Raw genomic sequence first — 22,116 nt, forward strand, 5'->3', positions numbered from 1 at the left:
TTCCCTTCCTTGTGCCTCGAGACAATTCCTTTGTCTTTATGCTTGGCTTGTGCTTTAACATGTACTGTCAACCCTGGGAACTTATATAGACAGTTGTATGCCTTTTCAAATCATGTCCAATTAACTGAATTTACCACAGGTGAACTCCAATCAAGCTGCAGAATGGTCAGTGGTAACAGAATGTACCTGAGCTCAATTTAGAGCTTCACGACAAAGGCTGTGAATACTTCTGTACATGTAATTTCTAAGGTTTTTCAAAAATTTCAAAAAATCTTTTTTTCATATTGTCATTATGGGGCATTGTGTGTTAAATTGAGGAAATAAATTAATTTAATCCATTTTGGAAAAAGACTAACATAAAAAAAAGTGGAAAAAGTGGAGCACTATGAATACTTGTCAGATACACAGTATGCTTATCATTTATTACATTTATGCAAACATACTGCATAGAAAAACACTTGATAATATGGATCAATCTAAATAAATTAAATATTTCCGATTGGAGCCATTCAATTCATCTGGTGAAGTAAGTTATATTGCAGAACAACAAAACACAATGTCAGATTTTTCCAATATTGTGCAGTGCTAGTGGACAGACCACTTTTGTTATGTGCACATTTACACTCTCACCGCAAATAGAAAGTAATCCATGCACTTATTTATTTGTATTTTTTGCCTGTTCCTCTACATGTACTGTAAATATTAGTGGCAAAGTAATTATAAACTCAAAATCAAACCATTTGAGTAATACAAATTCAGAATTTGCATTTTTAGACAGCAAAACCTAATTTCAAATATTTGACACAAAAGGCTGTGACTGGAAGGCCAGATGGGTCCTTCTACATGGCCAATTTGGCCTCATCCCAAACCCAAAGATTCTCATTGGTCACTGCACAAGAAATCAGTCTCACAAGAAGTCCAGATACATTTTCAATTTTTATTTTGCTTTTTGGACAGTTTATTTCCAGTGTTATCCGTAATCGTTTCCTTTGTCGTTTTTGCATAATTCTTATAAGGCTATTTAAGAGGGCCACTGCTATGGTTTCAGACCAACCTGCATAGCAACTGGAAGACAAAAAGGGGCTGGACACTGACCCAATAGCAAGAATGAGTAACACATGACATTACTTGACATTTCATTGGCACAAAATGGTATTTTTTCCTATTCTTTTCCTATTCTTCCAAATATTGTCATCTTTAATAAACATGGTTTCTGAATATCAAAAACAAAATGAAGAAGAAGCATTTAGTGTACACTTTAGAGACTTTGGGAACCTTAGGACTTCTGCTGCCCGAGTGACTAACTCCCTGGGACTTCCAAAGCTAATGGCAGTTTGAAAATACTTCTGTAGTGAGAGTCCCTCTTGTAGGTCGGAGAGTTGTAAAGGCTGCACGGAACCACTTCCCATAGTCAGGAAACAAGGGATTGGGACAGACACAAGTGAAATGACGGCAACAAAATGGCTACCCTAGGGAACGAGGCAAAAGTACAGCTGGTTACCCATTTCCTATGAATGAATCTGACTTCAACCAGAAGCAACATCTTTCAGAGGTATACAGTATATTTTCCCCAACCCCATTGCAAAGGCAACTATGAGACAGAGCAGCTTAATAAACCCAAAAAAATAACCTTTGTAATGAAATAATGTTCTTTTTTTGTAATGAAGTCATATCAAAAATCACTTAAACCTGGATTGTTACAGACCTGAAGCATAGTCAGGCGTACTTTTGTTTTCCTTTGACTTTTGATTCTCTCTAAAAATGCAAACAGGTTGCCTCATTTCATAGTAATTTAGGCCAATTTGATATAGGCCACTCTCATAAAGAGGAAAGTGTTTACCACCTGTTTTGTTTTAAAAGGGTCACAGAGAACCATCAGGACCCTTATTAGTAGAATTAATTTAAACGGAGGAACTGTGCTGATATATTGGGGTCAGATTAAGTGGTCGGTCCACATCCAAATGGGTCAAAATGAGGGTAATAATAGGGGAGAAAACCAGGAGGTTAGAATAAAACCACTGATGGAGACTCATTTCAAAAACGTTTGGGTCCCCACGGAGATGCTCTCGCAGCAGCAGCCACAGGTGCACCAAAACTGGGGAATTCCTCAGAACTGCTCATATCTGGAGCCTAAAAACAGAAACAGATTAAACACCACTATTAGTTAGAATTCTACTAACATCTCAGGTTAACTTTAAGCAATAGCTATGTTTTCATCCAACTATTTTTATGCGATTTTTAGATATGCGGATTAAACAGTTGATTAAAAACCCCACGATGCACATCCATTTTAAAAAAACACATAAAAAAAATATGCGCATAACCGAATGATAAAATTAAAAATATCATGGGATTTGGTTAAAAGAGATCATGTGATAAATGTGTGTGGAAGTGACCATTTTGTTCTCAGACTCATTGGATGGAAATTCTGCTTAATTTCCATGTCTTTTATGCAGTCGTGTATGTTTTAATCCAAAGATGCTAACTTGATTAAGCCAAACATCACTTTCCTTGACTTTCAGAGACTCTAAAAATTGGAATTTTCATGGCATCTAATGACTGGGGAAAGACGTTTCTGCTGTGCTTCTATATTAATAATATAATGTAAAAATGTTTTTAGCTTAATGTTTATGCTTCAAGCTTGAATGTGGTTTTGCGTGACTATTAGCTATTATAAAACCAATGATTTACCTCAGATTTTTAAAATAACATGTAAGAATTGTTCTTGTTTGTACTCCCTCTCCCATATCTGATTGCTCCATAGTTTTACAAACTTATCATTTGGTTGTTTGTCTATTAATATATTATTCATTTGTTAATGTAAAAATTTACTAAGATAAATTTACATCAGATAATATTCATTATCTGCATTTGACCTAAGTGAGTGCCAGCTGATGAGTTTAAAAGCAATCAAATGGAGCTGAAACACAGTCTAACCATGAAAACAAGAATGAAACATGTTTGGTAGAGGAAAAACACATTTTGATAACATAAAATTTAAAGATGACAAACAAAAGTCCCTGTTTTTCCATGAGTTGGACAAAAAAAATAACCATTGACCATCAATGTCTGGTATAGATCATTTAAAACTCATTGATATCCCAGAAACCCCATGACCCATGGGAAACCCATTTAAAAGTCACTAACCTGCTTTTTAATTTCACAATAAATAATTGACACTCAAAACATTAGTTTACCTTTTCGTTGCCAGTAGCCCAAGGAGCCTCCCGCACAACAAAGCCCTTGGATGGACCACGGGGTTCTTCCATGCTTGAGGCACTGGAACCAGAAGGCTTCATATAGGCCATTTTGGCTTCATTTTCAACGACGTCTGCCATCTATAAAGATAGACATTCGTTTAGCATTTTCTAGGGCTGGGAAATAAGACCGGTTTGAATTTTTTTTGTCAGTTCAGCCAGTAACTATAGTATCTTCTCAGCACATGCTTTTAAATGTAGCAGCCTTTACTACGTGGAGCTATAGTTACCAAACTATAAAATGTTACATTCAAAAAAATCAAAGACAAATTGTGCAATAATGAAATAAAAGATAATGTCAGCTTTTTGTGTAGCTTCTCAAACCACAGCTATGGCTGCTAACATTACATTATCTATATAGAAAAATACAACATAACACGTTTACTCCAAACTCACTTCATAAATACAGTTTAAAGTTTGAATAACTCTTGTATTATGGTTCCGCAACATTGTAATAAACGAAAGCAGTTAAATCTTCCAGGAAATATCATGGCAGTTGCTGAATAAATGGGTTTCTTCTACAGCATACTTGTAATTTCCATGTGAGAGAGCGCTTTGTCCATCTGATAGATATTTACTACTAATTACAAAACCATGGCACTTCCTGACAAGATGTGCATAACTGCAGCATTTGCTTCAATCACTAAAATTATTTTTCATCACCCAACCCTAGCAGTTCCCAAATTAACACATTTGACCAATGTACAGCATAAACTTACATATTCCTCCTCTAGGTTCAGAAGGTGATCAATGGCTTCATCGACATGCTCTGGACGGCCAGTCACAGTCACTAAATTGGGATCCGCAGCTCCAGATTGAGGGAACCGAACATCAACCTGGAAAAGGCAAAACAAAACATACAGAACGTTTTTTTTTTTTTTTTTTTTAAGTGTAAAACAAAAAAAGTCCTCAGAATATGTATGAATTTAACCTCATAACCTTAACCAAATAACCTCAAAATACCCAAATATAAATGTATAATACCATGCCATACTCCAGCACGATTTTCTTGTTGAGTTCAGATCAAACCTTGATAAAACTCACCTGTCATTAGCTTCCTAGTTATCAAAAGACATTGATTAGCCTATTCAGATGTGTTTGACTAGGGTTAAACTATGTAGAGAAGTGGATATCTATAATATATGCACTTACAAATAACTTAAAAATATTAGGGTGGAAGGAAATAATTCTTCTTGGTAATGCAAGACCTCTATCATCTCACCTTAAATTCATCCATGATCTTGCGAATTCCCTTGCCACGTGCCCCTATTATGCGAGCATGGACTCTGCTGTCCAGGGTGATGTCCTCAGAAATCATTTCCTCCAGTTCATCCACTATAGCCTGAATAGCATCACGTGCTGCAATAGCATTCTGCTCATAGCCAGTGATGGTAATCTGATCCTATAACACCAATCCAAAAAAAAAAAAAAAAAAAAAAAAAGCTTATAAAAAAATTTTTGGTTTTCAAATACTCTTTCAATTTTGTGCAAGTTCTAGCCTTTTACCTGGTTCTCATCATTTTTCTCTGGAAACTGAATGTTTACTTCATGATCATGGCGGATGTGGGAGATTATGGCACCCTTCCGTCCAATAATCTTGGGGTGATACTTGGGTTCCACAGTGATGGTCAGCTTGAAGCTCCTGAGAGCCTGCAGGCAGAACACATTTTTATATACACACATTCTTTAAACCATAATAATGGTTTTAAACTTTCATGAATTGACTGAAAATAATTTGAAGAACGTTTCATCTGTAATTAAAATACCAATCTTACCCGATCCTCCTGTTCGGCCTGTAGCTCTTTGACACGCTCAAGAAGACCCTCCTTGGCGCGGTCAAGGTGAGAGGCCAGGCCGGTAATGGAGATAATGTCAGACTGTAACTCATGAGCAGGCACTTGAATATTAACCTGGAGGAAAGCATATTTGCCAGGAATGAAACACCAAGAGAAAGAAATCTCTAAAATCCAATAAAAACATTAAATACGCAGCTTTAGCCTCTCATAAATACAGCAAAATGGATTAAAACTTAGCAGTGAGACACCAACCTCAAACTCATCCATCATCTTGCGGATTCCGCTTCCTTTTTGACCAATGATGTAGCGATGAAGCTCAAAAGGCACTTCTACTGCAATAGTCACAGGAACCAAGGCCTAAATAGACAAAAAAAAGCCACATGAGACAAAACAGCCAACCTCAAAACAGAACTACAGAGGACAATGAAGGCATTCGCACCTTTAGCGCCTCAACAGCAGCTTCACATCTCTCTTTGCGGCCAGAGAGCACAATGACGTCACACTTCTTTGGGGCTGTAGGGTCAACTGGCTCCTTTACCTCTCCATTTGCCTCCCCATTCTCCTGAACTGAAGCATCAGCTGATGGATTAAAAAAAGAAAAAGGCACATCAAAAGTAGGCATTTGGTTCTTTTTGCATGTGCTGCAGAAAAAGACAGTCAAAGAGGGCACTGAATGTGGAGATAAGCCTATGCAGTAAAAAAAAAAGGAAGGGGAACATAATACATATGCCACACTTGTATGCGGTGGGTTAGAGTAAAGGTTCAGGACGCCCTGGAGTACTTTTTAAATCAACAGATTTCTGTGTGTTAAGCATCAGTTAAGACAATAGCACCTGTCAGTTTTAATTGTGGAAAAAACTGGATAATTGTGCCTTTGTCAGCTAACTACATCTTACCGCCCCTATAAACCCAGATCAAAATCGGTGACAGCACGAATCCGCTAGTGGAGTGATGATACATCAGTTTCTTATTAATATTCATAGCAGAGTTTTCTTATCCTATGAGAAGAGCCTGCTTCTTAATTATTCATGAGTGTTTGTGCTTTCAGAAAGCAAGAAAGTCCGTGCATGGCGCTGTTTGTATGTGTTTGTTTCTATGATCCACTGAGTTTGTTGCATGTTTTTCCCCATGATTCTGTCAGGGCCGATACAGCAAAGTTGTTGGTTTGCAGCAAGCATTTTTGTCGAGAGAGCTGTATGAGAATTGGAGAAAATGACAGACTTTGAATGTTAACAAACTTAACTGATAAAAGGCAGACATATCACCTATATCCATGCTGCTGTGTAGACCATATTTAAAATCCTTCAGATTACTGGCAGGGTTAATGGTTAAAATCAACAGGGCAAGAGACCTGGGGCCTCATGTATCAACGCTGCGTACGCACAAAAACTTTGCGTACGCCAGGTTTCACGCTCAAAATCGCTCACGTTTGGATTTACTAACAATGAACTGAACGTGGGAATGTGTGCAGGTTCACGGCAGCTTTCTGGCAGGCGTACGCACATTTTTTGTGCGTGTCTGTTTTATTTCCATTGGCGACTCCTAGAGGCAGTTGTGTTAAATTCTTCTCTACAAAGTGTCTGATCCTTGCAATGGCAGCTGTATGAGACGGGTTCATATAGTAGGTATGTAAGATTTCCATACCATACAGTTGACCAGCTAAACATTAAAGCGCAAACTGCAGCAGTCGCAATGTAATCTGAGCAATCTACCGCACACACATTGCTATAAAGACACTATCTGAAGATGAATTTGCATGCGTGAATCAGAAACATTTCCATTCAATAAATGTGCAAATAAAATATGATGCACAAACTTATTGATGATTCCTACTTGTCTTTCTCTTGATAAATAGTGGGCAAAATCTGATATGTAGCGGGGGAAAAAAGAAGAATTTATCAGACGCTGGATTCGAGCCGAGTTTACGCTCGAATTTGTCTGTACATGATCTCATGCTTCTTATGAGGTGCGCCACTGAGACCGCTTAGGGTATTGCAACATTTTTCAGTTATAAACCACACTATTTCTTTTTTAAATGCACTCAGTGCGATGTTCAGACCCAACTGTGTTAACCGTATCAGCTAAACTCCCACTCTATTTTTTTCTTTTGTTGTTAATTCCGGAGAACAAACTTGCAAATAACACCGCTTTTCTCCGGTCTACCTCCGAAAGCAGCACCTCCATTTCACATTCTGTTCAAAGTTTCTCTTTTTGCTTGATTTTGCCGTTGCTTTTTCGTTGGGTTTTGCCATTAGCACAGTCATTAGCATATTCATACGGGGGAGGAGGCAGGGAGGGGTTTTGTGCTCGTGCATGTTGCGCTCAGTTTCACGTTCATTCAGATGTACAAAAGAATATGCGTGAGATTCGGCGTACGCAGTGTTTCATACATCTGAATTTTTTTCTGCGTACGCACATTTACAGCTTCGTGCGTACGCAATGTTTTAGTAAGATTTCCACGCAAGTCTTCGTACATGAGGCCCCTGCTGCACTGCTATCCACTGTGTCTCCATTCATACCTCGAAATTGAGAAGGCGAGAACTCCTCCTCATTAATAGTGTTTATATAAACACCATTATCTTTATGATAACAATTTGTGGTTATGTGTATATAAAATGATGAATAACAATTGTAGCAGGACATTAAATTACAAAGTTAAAAAGCAAATAAATAAACAGTAAGTAAATATAAAATCATGGGTCTCCTCACAGTTTGTCTCATATTGTGACCCAATTAACAACAGTTGTTCGCTTCCTTCTTTTTTCCCTGCTCTGCCAGCCACACCCACTCCTCCATTTATTCATAGCACTCCATGCTAATCTTGGAGCTTTCTTTGAAAATAATATTTTTGAAAAACTTGAAACGAAAAAGGGGTTTGGTTTCATAGCCATTTAAGTAATTTGAATCTGCAAATCATATTTTTATTTCTTCTAGAATTGATTGCGATTCTCTGTATCTGGGTATAAGCAGTGCTTCAATATTACGACAGTCAGTCGTAAATATGAACATCACATGTGCCTTTACACTGGCTCAAAGTACACTCTAGGACAGATTTTAAAGTGTTTCTGCTTGTATTTAACGCTTTACATAACCTTGCTCCTTTCTACCACTCTGATCGGTTATCCACATATCGTCGAAAAAGAGCTTGTAGGCTTGTTCAGACTAAGGTACATGCTCTGCCAACCAGAAGTTGTTGATTGTTCCTAAGTCAAAATTAAAATCTTGGGCTGATCATGGTTTTGCCATAGCTACATCTAAACTTTGGAACATGCTACCAATCTACATCAGAACTGCACCTATGTTACATATTTTTAAATTAAAGTTAAAAATATTTTCACAACATTTTAAACTCTTTTCACTATGGTGTACGGCTTGATGTTTTTTGTCTGTTCCTGTAGATCATTGTACAGCACATTGGTCAATCAAGTTGTTTTTAATTGTGCTCTATAAATAAACAGATGAGATTCTTCAGTGCAATGAGTACAGACATGAATGCAAGATGACAGCAAAGACACATCTAAAAAAAACTGACTTGTGTAACATTTAACATTTCCTCTGCTCGTCTAGTTGATACAGCATTACTACGTTTTGTTTTAATAGTGCTAACAAACGTAGTATTGAAAAATGACTACCTTTGTAAATTGTAAAAGCAATTGCTGATGCGCCATTTAAGTTTTAGCTTTAAAATCCTGGACTACTATACGAGAGAGTTTAATCAAATGATCAAAAAACATAAAATTTTTCATTATGTGGTCGATTAATTATTGATCGCCACTGTGGCAATTACCTTGCTGCTGTTCTTCTCGGTCTGGAAACTTGATCTGCACATTGTGGTCTTTCGTGATTTGTTGTATGCGAGAGCCCTTGGGTCCCATTATGGAGCGGTGGAACTTCTGAGGGATCACACACTCCATGGTCACTTGAGCATCCTGCAGATTGAGAAAAATAGTCAACACACGCTTCTTACATCAGCACAAAATGTGCAGTTTTCAGAGTTATAACTGCATATTGTTACACATGTATTTACCAAATCCTCGATCATCTCCAGCATGCGTTTCTTTGCAGCCTCCACACAGTCTTTGGCTCCCTTTAGGGTTACCTTGTCGCTCTGTGCAGCAGTTCGAGGAAAACTGACAATAACACCACCGTACTCATCAGCAATGTCCCTCAGGACTTGCCCACGACGTGCCACGAAAAACCGATGATGCTTGGGATCCACAATCATGAAATCCTCTACAATGTTATCCTGATGATAGAAATAGCATTTAAGAATAATTAGACCAAACATATCCCATTTAGAAGATATTCAGATATTCCTTCATCAAAACCACTAACCAAGCTCTTAATAAGTGCCTCCAGCTCCTTTTGTGCTTCTGCGACAGCTTCCTCTGTACCGATGACTGTGATCAGCTCATGATCCTTATCTTCAGCAGTGGGAAAGATGATCCTAGCACCTGTGCTGTCCCGCACCTTCCGGATATTTCCACCTCCTTTTCCAATAAGGAACTTATGGTATTCAGGTTTGGCACGAAGCTCAACAGTGTGGCTTTTCGTTTGCTAGTACCAACGAAATACAAAAAGTCAACGTACAGTTCAAAAACAGATTAAACTTTTTAGTGTACTAACTTTTAGTGAACTTGTTTTAAAAGCAGTTTGAATACTTGTATTAAACACTGAGCCCAGACAACATTCCAAGCATAACATCAGCCTTACCGGCATTAAGCTTCAAGTTCTACAGGAAACCCATCTCTTCAAACATACCTTCTCTTCTGCCAGGGACAGCAGCTGTTTCTTGGCTTTCTCCACCTCCTCCGCTGGGCCTCTGATTGTCACTGCATCGATGCCAGAGCCCTCTGTTGGGAAATGGATGTGCACACCGCCACACTCCTCCATAATGGAACGCACGAAACGCCCTTTGGATCCAATTAGAGAGTTGTGCAGTTTTGAGGGGATGGACACCTCTACCTCTGTAATATTAGCCTGCACAGATAAAAACAGTAAATAAGTTCCTTTCTATCAATATCATATAATTGGATTGTGCTATGTTTTTAAAAAAAAATTCTCATATCTCATCTATTTGACCATACAGTTGTATCTAAAAACATTACAATCAGTAACCCCTTGAACTACTCTTAGCAAACAATACTTATGCATTGGAAATGATTTACCTGTGAACTTAGTGTAATATAAAAAATAAATAACTCTGCTGTTGTCATGTGGGGCTTGTTCTGAGTAACTGGCTTTCTCATACAGTGACAGTGGAATTTTTCATCGTTTACCAAATATCATGGATCAGTTTGATTAATACAATCAAAATTTCTGAGGAGACTATGTGATCCTATTACGAAGAAAAAATGCCACAAGACGGGCCTAATTACACGAGTCGCAAAACAGGGAGTGGCCAGCTCAACCCTCTGACCTCAACCCGACTGAACACTTGTGGGTTGACATTAAGGCTCAATTCAAAATCTACCCCTTACTCCAGGGGTGTCCAAACTCAGTCCTGAAGGGCTGATGTCCTGCATATTTTAGTTCAAACCCCAATTAAATGTGCCTGAACCAGCTAATCATGCCCTTTCTAGGTATACTAGAAACTTCAAGGCAGGCATGTTGAAGGAAGTTGGAGCTAAACTAAGCAGGACTCCCGGCCTCCAGGACAGTGTTTGGACACCCCTGCCTTAGTCGTTCCAATTATCCCCTACATCTACAGCAAAAGATAATTGGGACAAAGAGAAGGGCAAAATATTTCTCATGACCACGCTACAAAAGAAGAGATATAAGAAATTTATCTGCATACACCAGCTACATGGCAGCAAAAACCAAGCAATAAAAGAAAAGGCAAAAGAATCTAATTCATAACATTCGTTATGTAATGGTCATGATCTTCCAGGATAAATACAAACTCAATTTCACTAACTTTAGTTCCTTATGATAACCACTTTCCCATTACTCCTAAAAAACATTTAATATTCTGTTAATGTTACCCGCTGACTTAACAGAATAGGTTCAGTCTGTCAGAAACAACTGGTGGCAGGAAATTAGATTTACACATCACGTCTGGTGTAATGTTATTTTTTGTGGTTACATCCATGAATATGAGCATTGCGTAAATACACAGTAAAGTTTTGTGCTTCTTGATACATGATCTGCCAGCACTAACAGGGCTGCCTGAAGAAACCAGGAGGCTCATACTCTTGAGATGAAAACGAACAGCTTTAATCCAAATAGATCAAAACAACTTAGTGAGCAACTAATTTGGTAAATGTGCTTGTGGCTTCTGAAAATACTCTGGTGACATCCTGTGTGACGTATAAGCTAGTGACGGCATATGATGTGTGCAGGTGTATAGCAGTGGTGTCCCATTTCTCAGGCAAACATTTTCAACCTTACCCCTTCAGACTTGGTTTCAAGTGCAAAGGATAAGGCGTGGGCATAGGGGTATAAAATAGACTTTGGCCTCAAAATGCAGTTTCTGAAGCCAAAACCAAAAATTCATTACTATGGAGGCATTAGTTTGTTCTTCATAGGCTGAAATACTTTCTATTGGGCAAAAGTTAAAATGTTAAGCATTTCAGCTTAAGAGATTTGTACTTTTTAGAGGTTTAAGTCATTTTATTTAACCAGTGTAAAATACACATGAAGAATTCATAAAATCTCCTAATAGTTTAATTTATAATTGAATGTGTAATTTTCCCAATATATTTAAAACATGAAAAGCCCCTTAAAAATTAGATGAAACACATTTAGGGATGGAACGATCTATTATCAGCCACCCTAACCAAGCAAGCAAAAAAATAAAATAAAAAAACAACACATTTAAATTCAAGAAACATTCATGAGTTGAAATACAATGTTAAAACAGCCTCACCAATTCTTTCTGAATGGCCAAGATCCTGTTTTTTGCTGCCTCACAGTTTGCCTTCTTCCCAGTGATGACAATCATTTCAGAGTTGCTGTTTTCCGCAGGCAAATCAATCTTAGTGTTAGTCTCTTCACGGATCTGACAAAGAAATCATAAGAATTAGTAAAAAAGATTTGAGAATGAATGAATGAATTAATCTAAAGAGTAAACACTTACCTTCTTTATATTTGCTCCTCCTTTGCCAATTATGTTTTTGTGGAATTGCTTGAAAATGGGGACTGAAACAGAAAAGCTATTCTCAACCTGGAAAAGAACAGTACAAAGTAGAGCGTTCTTAGAAATGCTTGGTAAAAGTGTAGTTTTCCAATTACACTAAATAGTTTCATCAGTGTACTAATATCCATATAGTCTTAAAATTGTCCTTGGTCTAAATTAAACTATATTTTTCTGCATCTAATCATTGGTATGGACACAAATATAGCTATAGTTGTTTAACAAGCGAGTAAGGTCCCTTGTTTACAAGTAATCGCACTGACAAGGGTTTTCTAGGCATTTTATATGGTAGATGAGCAATAAACAAATAACTCTTAGGCTTTCCAGAATTTCTAACTCATTACATTAGCAGAATACAAGAACACAACATTAGAAATCTGTGCATACCATTTCAGCCACCATTTTCTGCATAAACTTCGAGCATTTTTCCACCTCAGTGCGAGGCCCACGCAGTTGTACAATGTCACTTTTCTGCGCCGGGTCAGGGAAGTTGATGATGACCTAAACAGCAAGAGGAAACAAGTGTCATTTCTTTATTGCATTGAAAAAGCACTTTTCACAGTTATATAAATAAATTACCAGAAATATTTTACAGTAAATAAACCGTTGTTTGCACATGCAACAAAGTTCTGCTTTTTGTTATTCACAAATAATTTCACACGTTAATGCCAAAATACTGCAAACTGTGTGGCTATTTTGATTTTTCAACCTAGGGTGCATTTCCCAAACAACATAACTCGCATCTGAACTATCATTGTACAATGCATTATTTGGAAAAATGAACAATGTAGTGACTAGTGTTTCCCAAAACTGTAGTTGCCATCACAGATTCATTGTTTGAACCATGTTAGTTATAAATGTAAAACGTCCATAATGACACTAAACAGGGTGGAGTAACAACAACTTTAGAGAAAAATCAAATTTTTTGCGCAAATTATTGTTTTATATGCACTCGCATTTTAAAAAAATCCAATATTAGTTTTGGTAAAAATATGCACTCGTTTTCCATATTAATTGAAATATATGTAAACAGCACATAGGACCTACATAAATGTTGTCTTTACAAATATAATTGAGAATATTCTATATAAAAAGCACTTGGCTTACAGTACAGATACATTCCTACTATTCACACACACATATATATATATATATACAGATATATACATATACATATATAGATACATATACAGTTTGAGATAGTAGGTCACCTATAGCTTTTGTCATAAGCCACGGCGGTGTTAAAAATGGCTTAAATGGTTTTTAAAGTGAACTATGAAGGGAACAATTGTCAAAATAAAGATTGCTAAAACTGAACTAAATACTTTGAAAGCAAATTACACCCAAGAGAGATCACTTTAAGGTGTTCTTTTTAACCATTCCAGGTATAAATGTTTGAATGTTCCAAATTAAATTGAGCATCCCGGGGATAATGGGGAACAGAACACAACCAGGAACTATGCTTCTAACTACAGCACTAGAGGTGTAGTTGTAAGCATACAAAATTGTAAATGCTCGTTGGAAGGACTGATTTGATTGACTCCAAAAATCAATGGACTATGCAACAACGGAACTTGTGACCTTGGTTAGCTAACGATTTCAGAAACGCAGCCCTGGATGAGACACCTTTTGGTTCTTACAACAGCTCAATCTAGAAAATTGCCAGATATGACCAATTGATCCTACTTTCCTATTCACACATGAAATCTTATTAACCAGTGACGAACATGTGTAAAGGGTTACATAAGTCAACTTAAGAAATTATACCAAGCATCTTAACACATTTACCTCTGGGAACTTATCCCGAATTTCCTTGATTTTCTCCCCTTTCTGTCCTATGATGGCTCGATGAAAACGCTGTTCAATGATCATGTCCTTTGTACGCTCGTTCTCCTGTTGAAATCATGACATTCTTAGAGACGTTCAGTCAAGAGTTGCCAGGCAACTCCTGCACACCCAAAGGACTTCACACTCAGAGGCTGAAGTGCCTACGGATGTTTTTCTCCTCTACTGACATGCACCTGACTCCACTTTAAGAATTACACAAACATGTTCACTGCGTACAGAAGCCAAGTAAATTGTCTAAGACAAAACACAAACATTACATGCACATCAAGTGCTAAACTCCATCCAAAAGAACATTGTGAAGACAGAATGTTAAACAGAGCCTTCTTTATTCAATTTCAAATATGTCAGACTTGCCATGCGTGACGCAAGCTCCAGCAGCTCCTTCTTGGCCTCCTGCACACCCTGGGGGTCTCCCTCAATACGGATCAGGTTACTCTTCTCGTTGTCAGGTGGAATGCGGACTGACACTTTGTGCAGTTCCTTTATGCGGTTAACTTGATGAGGTAAAGAAAAAAAAACATAATCGACTTAAAGGTTTACAAAACATCTGCTATAAACATCAAAAATTGCTTTATACTAACTGTTTGCACCGCCTTTCCCGATCAAGTGTCTGTGGAACTTTGGGTCTACACTAATCTCTGTGTAGTCCATTCTGCTAACCTAAATAAAAATACAAAAATAAATTATTTGTTTAGGATGCAATGAGGTCAATACAAGTCTAAATATAACAAGGCAAGTGAAGGCCTGCATTTGTCATCCAAAAGGGAGGTTAAAAGTCCTACCAAATCCGTAACAATGACTTCAATTTGGCCCTGTACAATCTGTACATCTTTGGTGGGACCCTCCAGCGTGATCTTGTCCTCTCCCTCGGTGAACTCAATGTGCACCTGTGAACAAATACATAGAAATTGATTAAAGGCCTCATTTTAATGGATTAGATTACCTAAATATTTACCATTTTCTCTTATATTTACAAAAGTTAATTTAACCAATTTCCTAATGTTTAAGACTTTGTAAATGTAATTCATACGAATCATTATTTAAATAAAAAATAACAGGTTCAACATACTAAATTTAGTTTCAGGCCAAGCAAGCATGATTTAAGCGTTCTTTAAAGTATTTAATGTAGCTTTAGGTGATTTTACATGCACTGCATTATTTTCGCTGAAACTATTCACATGTCACAACAACCTGTACTGCCTGACGCAATTACTGACCTTTATACGGTCACATTGACATGCACTTCATTTTCAACAAACGTTTGTGACCAAAGTCTCATCTACGCATACAAGACAATGGAGAAACCAAGCACTCCAACATGATTAATGGAAAGTTGACTCGCCTTGGGCATTTGCTGTGTGATCTTAGCCAGATTCTGTCCTTTCTTGCCAATGATGAAACGATGAAGCCAAGAGGGAGCAGAGACTGAGGACACAGTGTAGCTGTTGGCCTGTACAGAGAAAGTAAGGGTCAAAGGTTAGTCAAACTGATGAAGTTTCTGCAATAATGCCATCAATGCATTTCCTAAATTAAAAAAAAAAGCAGCACAAGAGTGCTTGAAAGAAAAATTGCTTGAGGGAAAGAATTCCAGTATTGAAACATGAAGGGGGGAGGAAAACAGGCTTGTTTACCTTGGCATACACTTCAGTGAGTGCCTGGCCCAGCCGGGCTGGCTCCCCACGCAGGATTACTGTCTCTGAGCTGCTGTCGAGGGGTGGGATCTCGACCGAGACGCCGGTCCTCTCCAGGATCTCCTGCAGGGTGTTACCCTTAGGCCCAATCACGTACTTATGCTGAGATTTCTTCACCTCCACTGCAATAGTGGTTGCATTCTTTTTCTAAAAAAAAAAAAAAAAAAAAAAAAAAAAAAGACGAAAAAAAAAAAGATAAATTTTAAACATTCTCCATTAACTTTTAGGTCTATCAAAGATTATTCAGTTCAGTGAATTTCAGAAGAAAAATGTGCATTTGTAGAAGCCAATGAAAGTCCATTGATTATTCTGTCTTAGCGCACCTTCTCCTCATAAAGCTTCTTGATCTTGACCATGGCCAGGGCCACCTGCTCTTTCTCCCCAGTGATGACAATTTCAGTTTTATTCACACTGGGTGGAGGAACATTAATGCGGGCACCGGTCTCCTGCATCAAATCCCCCACCAGCTTGCCATGAGCTCCAGTGATGAAGGGGTGGAACACCTTATCAATGTTCATCCTTTCCACAGCACGTTTATCCTGCAATTAATTATTGAAACCATCATTTTTCAAGGCTGAGTGTTGCGGAACTATGATTAGCAAAGAAAAGTGGAGATTAGAATAAACTAGAACAAAGTTCAAGACCTGCTCAGCAGAGATGAGCAGGATCTCATGCTTGGCCTTCTCTAAGCCTTCCTTGGTTCCAGAGATCTTGATCTGGTTACTGGGGTCGTCGGGTCTAGGGATCTGGATCTTGGTGGCAGTCTTTAGCTCGAGCTCCTGCAGCTTCTCCCCACTCTTGCCAATGACAAAGCGATGATGTTCTTTGGGGATGGCCACAGTAGCTGAAGCCTATGAAAGAGAAATTAATGTTATTAATTTTACAATATAAAGATGTTATATTTAGGGATTTGAAATATAACGACATAAAGATTTTTCCATTATTGGCAAGAAAGGACAATGTATAAACTACATAGTCTACCATTTTGATATTGTGGTCCATCATTTATTTTGTGCAGTCACAGAATAAAGTGTCAGGGTTCTGCCACTCTGGGTTTGTGAATTCTTGTTTTGGTGGTGGAATCCGGACACTAGCCCCGTTTTGTCCCGTTTCTGTCATTGTGTATGTCTGTGTGAGCGCGCACCGTCGTGGGTGTGCGCAGAGCGTGCGGGCTCCTGCTTGATGCGGCCGCGCGGGCTCTGCGTGCCTCGGACACGGGCACTCTTGTACTCGTGTTTGTGTTTTCGTCTGTCTGCAGCATGGCGTTTCATTTATCATGGGATAAAACATGCACGCTGTGTGTGTGAGCGCACGGTGAGTGTTTTCATTCATCGTGTGCTCGTGTCTTGCGTCTGTTGTCAAAGCACGTGGCTCTGTGTTTACATGGTGGTCACGTGCTTTAATTGTGTGCTTCAGTGTTGTCATGAACATGCGGTTAATGAGTTCTCTGTTTTATGTGAGCGCATGTCTTGTCTCTGTCATGCGCTCTCCCGTCTATTGTCTAGTCCCACCCCACTTGTTAACCCATTATTAGTTATGTTCACCTGTTGTGTGTTAATTTGCTCCTGCTTAAAATATCCTCATGTCTTCTGTTCTGTGCCAGTTTGTCGTCTACACTCGCCCTGTGTTCCTGCTCCAGTCTTGTCAGCCAAGTTTGTTTGTGTGTTTTGTTAATGTTTTCCCCCTCGGGGTAGTTTAGTTTTGCCTTTTATTTCTATTTTATTATTAATAAACACCCATTATTTGCTGCACCTGAGTCCTCGCTCCTTTTTACCCTCACCGTACCGTGACAAATTTAGATAAACGAATAACAGCATCGTGAAAAGGTTGCCATTTTGAAAACATAATGCTTACATAATGGCTTTTATTTGGCAATCTTTTTAACTTTGTCATGGAATTACTCATTTAAGAAAAGTTTTTAAAAAATGAGAAATATGACCACATAAAAATTTGTAAATTACTGAGTATACACTTTAAAATGTAAAAAAAGACGTCTTACATGTGGTCAGTATATAAAAACTACTGATTGACTGAATTTACAGAGATGGAACTTTATCGTGAAATACATCCTTATAATGAGATAACCTATATCTTAATACAAGATGTCATACCGCCCAACCCTAGTTATGCAACCATCGTACTATACATGCATATAAATCTTAGCACACAATGGAAATTTTGCACATTACCTGAGTCTGCAGTCGCGACACAATCTCTTTGCGGGCTTTCATGACGGCGTCATATTTCCCAGAGACCATTATGGAGAGGCCTTGATCCTTGGCCATGGAGAGTTCCAGGTGGGCTCCAGTCTTGTGCATGATGTCAAGACAAACTTTTGCCTGATCTCCTTCTCCAAACTGGTTCATGTCCTTGTACTTGCGCTCTTCCAGAGGCACATGGAAAACCTGTATTTATCAAAGTAGAAAATGGTCAATCAGCAATGTTTAATCTAATGTAGGACAGTGACACAAGTAGCTTGATCATCAAACCTGGGTGATGATTGAGGACTTCAGAGGTTTAATCTTAGTCGTCCAGGCATTTTCAGTTTCCTGCACCCCCTCTGGCAAAGGCTTTTCAGGCAGAGGAGGAAAGGCATCCTTGTAGGTGGGAAGGCTGTCATCATCTTCCACACTGCTAGGGTCTCCTCCTGCAGCAGCTAATGAAGAGATATTCGTCATTTATTTTGCCAGATAATTGTTACTTCCAAATCTAAACAGTCACAACCACCACTCACCTTTGACCTGCTCTGGCAGTAAGCCACTGCGATGCTCGTTAAAGCTTTCTTGCGTAAGTACCGCGACTGAGCTCATGGTCGAAATCCCACGTTTACACGGAGTCCGAGTGTGCCACTATGAGAGAAGGAGCACAGGTGACTACTACACAACAGTATTCAGGAACAACGTTCGGCATATTTGTAAAGTTACAACCATAAAAAAAAATACACCATAACAAGTTAAGACACAAAGCCTTATCAACATCGGTGGAGTGTAAACTTTCATGATAACAGATTAAAGTCTGAATTATTCAAGTATTCAACCTATTTTCTACACCTGTTCTTAATCTTATCGTGAATTATTCATCCCTGTAGTTTTTTTATTAACTCAGTGTTTAATGAAATGCTATAATTTGATTTTTTACTAAAATTACTTGCATCTTCTCACTTGTGAACTATGCCAGAAAAAAAGGTCTAATAATGTGCGTCAAACATGATTAATTCAACTTTGGTATTATGAATAGTTGTATTCTGATGTCATCATTTTACTGGGAATTAACAACCAGGACATTTTTTTAAATCTGTTGAAGCCCACAATTCAAAGTCTAAATAAAATTTTTGCATTTTAACCAATAGTAGACCTACACATATGCCTAATATTATTATTGTTTTTACCATATTTTGGGAATAATAATAATAGCTAACTCATACTAAACTTTATTTTACTTCTACAGAATCATGAGAAAATCGTGATCTTGATTTTAATGCAAAAAAAAAAAACAAAACAAAAAAACGTTAATCTAATTTTTGCCAGAATCGTGTAGCTCTAAGGGTATCCTTTTTACAGCCATTTCAGCCACCGGCCTAGAATGAATGAATATTACAGCACTTTTACAGATAAAAATGATCAGTGATGTTGACATTGTAGGCATCTGCTTGTGAATTTTTGAAAAAAGTAAAAAATGTCTTACAAGCTGCCTCAATCGGTTATTTATATTTCATTGCACTACCAAAGCTATGCATGCACTGTATTTCAGATAACTTGACAATTATTCAACAAAACATTTAGTTTGTTTAAACCAATATAAAGTGAATACTATCTGTAGGAGCACCAAGTGCCGTTTAAGAACTGATCCATTTTGCGGAAGGTCAAAGTTGTCCGTCTGTTACCTTGGCCAAGGCCTAATTCTAAGCCATGGAGTTAGATGAACGAGCTTCTAAAGCTAAGAGGATTTCCCCACTAACCCTCATTTGCTTCACCCTTGTGCAGTATGTAGAGTGTCTAAAAGAATAATTTTCTACTTCACGAAATAAAGTTCCACAAAGCACACCAGCATTTAATTGAAAACATGCATGCCACACCTCAAGTGAAATATCTAGTTGGCAGACTGCTGGTCTACTCCCTACACAGAACTACGAGAAAACTAAGACAAAAAAATAAAAGCTGAGGCTACTGTTACAGCCATGCAGCCTTGAGTTCTGAAAGACCATTTATTTGCTGTATAAATTCCAATGTCAGACACACATGGCTCTCAAAGAGTAATACGTAGGATGGGAAAATGGTGTGCAGAACAGAGCAATACGAAAGACTGTCATCGATAGATGGACCCTTGAGATAATTGGCTAATCATTTTGGTATTAAGTTATACAACATTCCTTCCAGTTCGCTCTGACAAACTGCCCCAAATCAAACTCCAAACCTCTCTGCACAGTAAAAAGGCTGTTTTAATGTGCCTTTCTGCACACCCCTCCCAGGGCCTCTTCCTCTACAACCCTCCTAAAGACTCGAACCCAGAGGCTAAACAATCTAGACGCATACATACAGCTTCTCAAAGCAGATCAAAAGCACTCCACTGGAGGTCGTTCATGACAAACCCAACAGAAAAAATCTTTCAGATGCTCAAATGACTAGTTTTATATAACACATTAAATCATATGATCACTCATAAGATGTGAATTGAACATAATGACCAAGGCGAACAACTTGTGACCCATGGCTACAAACACAAGACAAACAAGGATCTTGTGGTTCTAAGCAAACATTGGGCCTTGTCAGCAAATTAATCTAGAAGAAACAAAGGCGGTGGTCAATCTTACCAGCTAAATGGTCAGTTACCAGATAATCCGTCCTGTAAAGCTGCCCGTTCGTGTCAGCCTGCCAGCTTTTGCCTAAAAACAAAACAGTAAATAAGAGAAGAAAAACACACTGTCACAGATGATGCAAAACCACTTTAGTTTGACAGAGTTACGTGGCAAGAGTTGCTTGAATGTCCTATGACAGTGCGTGATTTATTTAAATACACGCAAATGGCAATTAACTCACGTTGGAAATAGGAACTAACGTCAAATACCAATTTAGCCAGTTAACGTTACATGGTTAACCTTATCAAATATTAAATCACAAACGTCCTTAAAAAGATCTAACGTATACAGTAGACGATAAATCTGTATAAATGCTTTAAAATAGGCACAATTAAACAAATACTCATGTCTTTAAGTGTTGAAATGGCCCTCCTGCGTTTTGCTAACGTGGCCATTCCGGTGTATGTCACATTTAAATATGGCGGATTAACATTTTCTCTCGGAATAACACACACATGGAACCCGGGAATAAAGTCAGCATATAGTAGATCAAATAAATGATTTGCGATTAAGAATAAAAACGAGTCTGGTACGTAAAATAATCTGTATACATGCGCGCTACGTCAACTCATGACACGCCATGCTAACGGCTAACGGGCTAGGAAAGACGGGTTTCTCTGTTAACACTTAAAGGCACAAGAATTCGAATTCAAAACATATTAAACACGTGATAGGTTATCAAGGGTGCAGTTAATCGAATTAACAATGTGTGCGATAAAAACATACGTCAGTTTTCTGGTTTTGCGGAGATGAAAAACTTGTCCTGGCTAGACACCAACTCCAATAAACTTTGAGCTGCGCGTGCGCGATAGTGACACGTACACCAGCTAGCGCGAGCGCTAACACACTCTGGATTAGGTAAAACTTTACTCTTATTTATCCTTTATCAACAAAACGTTTCGAGAATGACAACGCCCGAGAAGTGTACACTAAAAGCAGGTTCTTTTCTGATGGCCAAATGTGAATGTTTACAAAAGATCAGCATCAGAGACTGTCCACACCAAGTCCACGTAGGCATTAGACTAGAGCAAAGGGTGAAACAGTGAGGAGAAATTGACATGGAGGCGAGCCAGACCACATTTTTCACGACAGATCATTCAGGTCGACGTGCGTAAATCAGAAGTCAAGAATAGAGACTTGCAAACATATAATGCAGGCTGATTTGCGAAATGAAGCGTGACTTACTTGTGTTTGTGTTCCCGTCTGCCCTGTATGGTGCAGAAGCTTGTAGTGAAACTCCACTGGCGAAAGGGAGGAGCAGCAGCCTTTGAGATATATAGCTCAAGCCTCCTCCAATCACATTCCCTCACGTCATATTCCCAGTACAGATCATGCATTGCTCTCAGGATCAGAAATGTAGTGGTTGGGATTTTGATTCATTGTTTCTACAGGTTACATCAGCAGTAGGTAGCGATAAGTTAGTGTATTATGAATCAGTCAGTAATTCATTCGTCAAAAAAAATAGATTTTTTTGTCAAGACAACCCATACTGACCTTTAATAAAATAAAAAAAATCACATGTACTACGTTACAA

The 22,116-nt window shown here is 38.2% G+C and overlaps 1 protein-coding gene across 2 annotated transcripts; it reads right to left on the bottom strand.

Moving 5' to 3' along the window:
* Positions 1-917: 917 nt before the first annotated feature.
* hdlbpa (high density lipoprotein binding protein a) lies at positions 918-21,829 on the bottom strand. Of its 2 annotated transcripts, none has more exon segments than NM_201474.1 (28): positions 918-2,130; positions 3,198-3,338; positions 3,977-4,093; positions 4,480-4,659; positions 4,764-4,907; positions 5,033-5,167; positions 5,306-5,410; positions 5,493-5,632; positions 8,841-8,982; positions 9,081-9,299; positions 9,389-9,610; positions 9,815-10,033; positions 11,922-12,053; positions 12,132-12,218; positions 12,576-12,689; positions 13,977-14,081; positions 14,391-14,530; positions 14,618-14,696; positions 14,819-14,923; positions 15,379-15,486; positions 15,668-15,874; positions 16,051-16,266; positions 16,372-16,578; positions 17,917-18,132; positions 18,217-18,383; positions 18,462-18,576; positions 20,538-20,609; positions 21,768-21,829. In NM_201474.1, coding segments are annotated over 25 exon segments (3,627 nt in total). In that variant the 5' UTR covers positions 18,538-18,576; positions 20,538-20,609; positions 21,768-21,829; the 3' UTR covers positions 918-2,130; positions 3,198-3,293.
* Positions 21,830-22,116: the final 287 nt, after the last annotated feature.

The sequence above is a fragment of the Danio rerio genome, chromosome 6 (genome assembly GCF_049306965.1).
Source record: "Danio rerio strain Tuebingen ecotype United States chromosome 6, GRCz12tu, whole genome shotgun sequence".
NCBI lineage: Eukaryota > Metazoa > Chordata > Actinopteri > Cypriniformes > Danionidae > Danio > Danio rerio.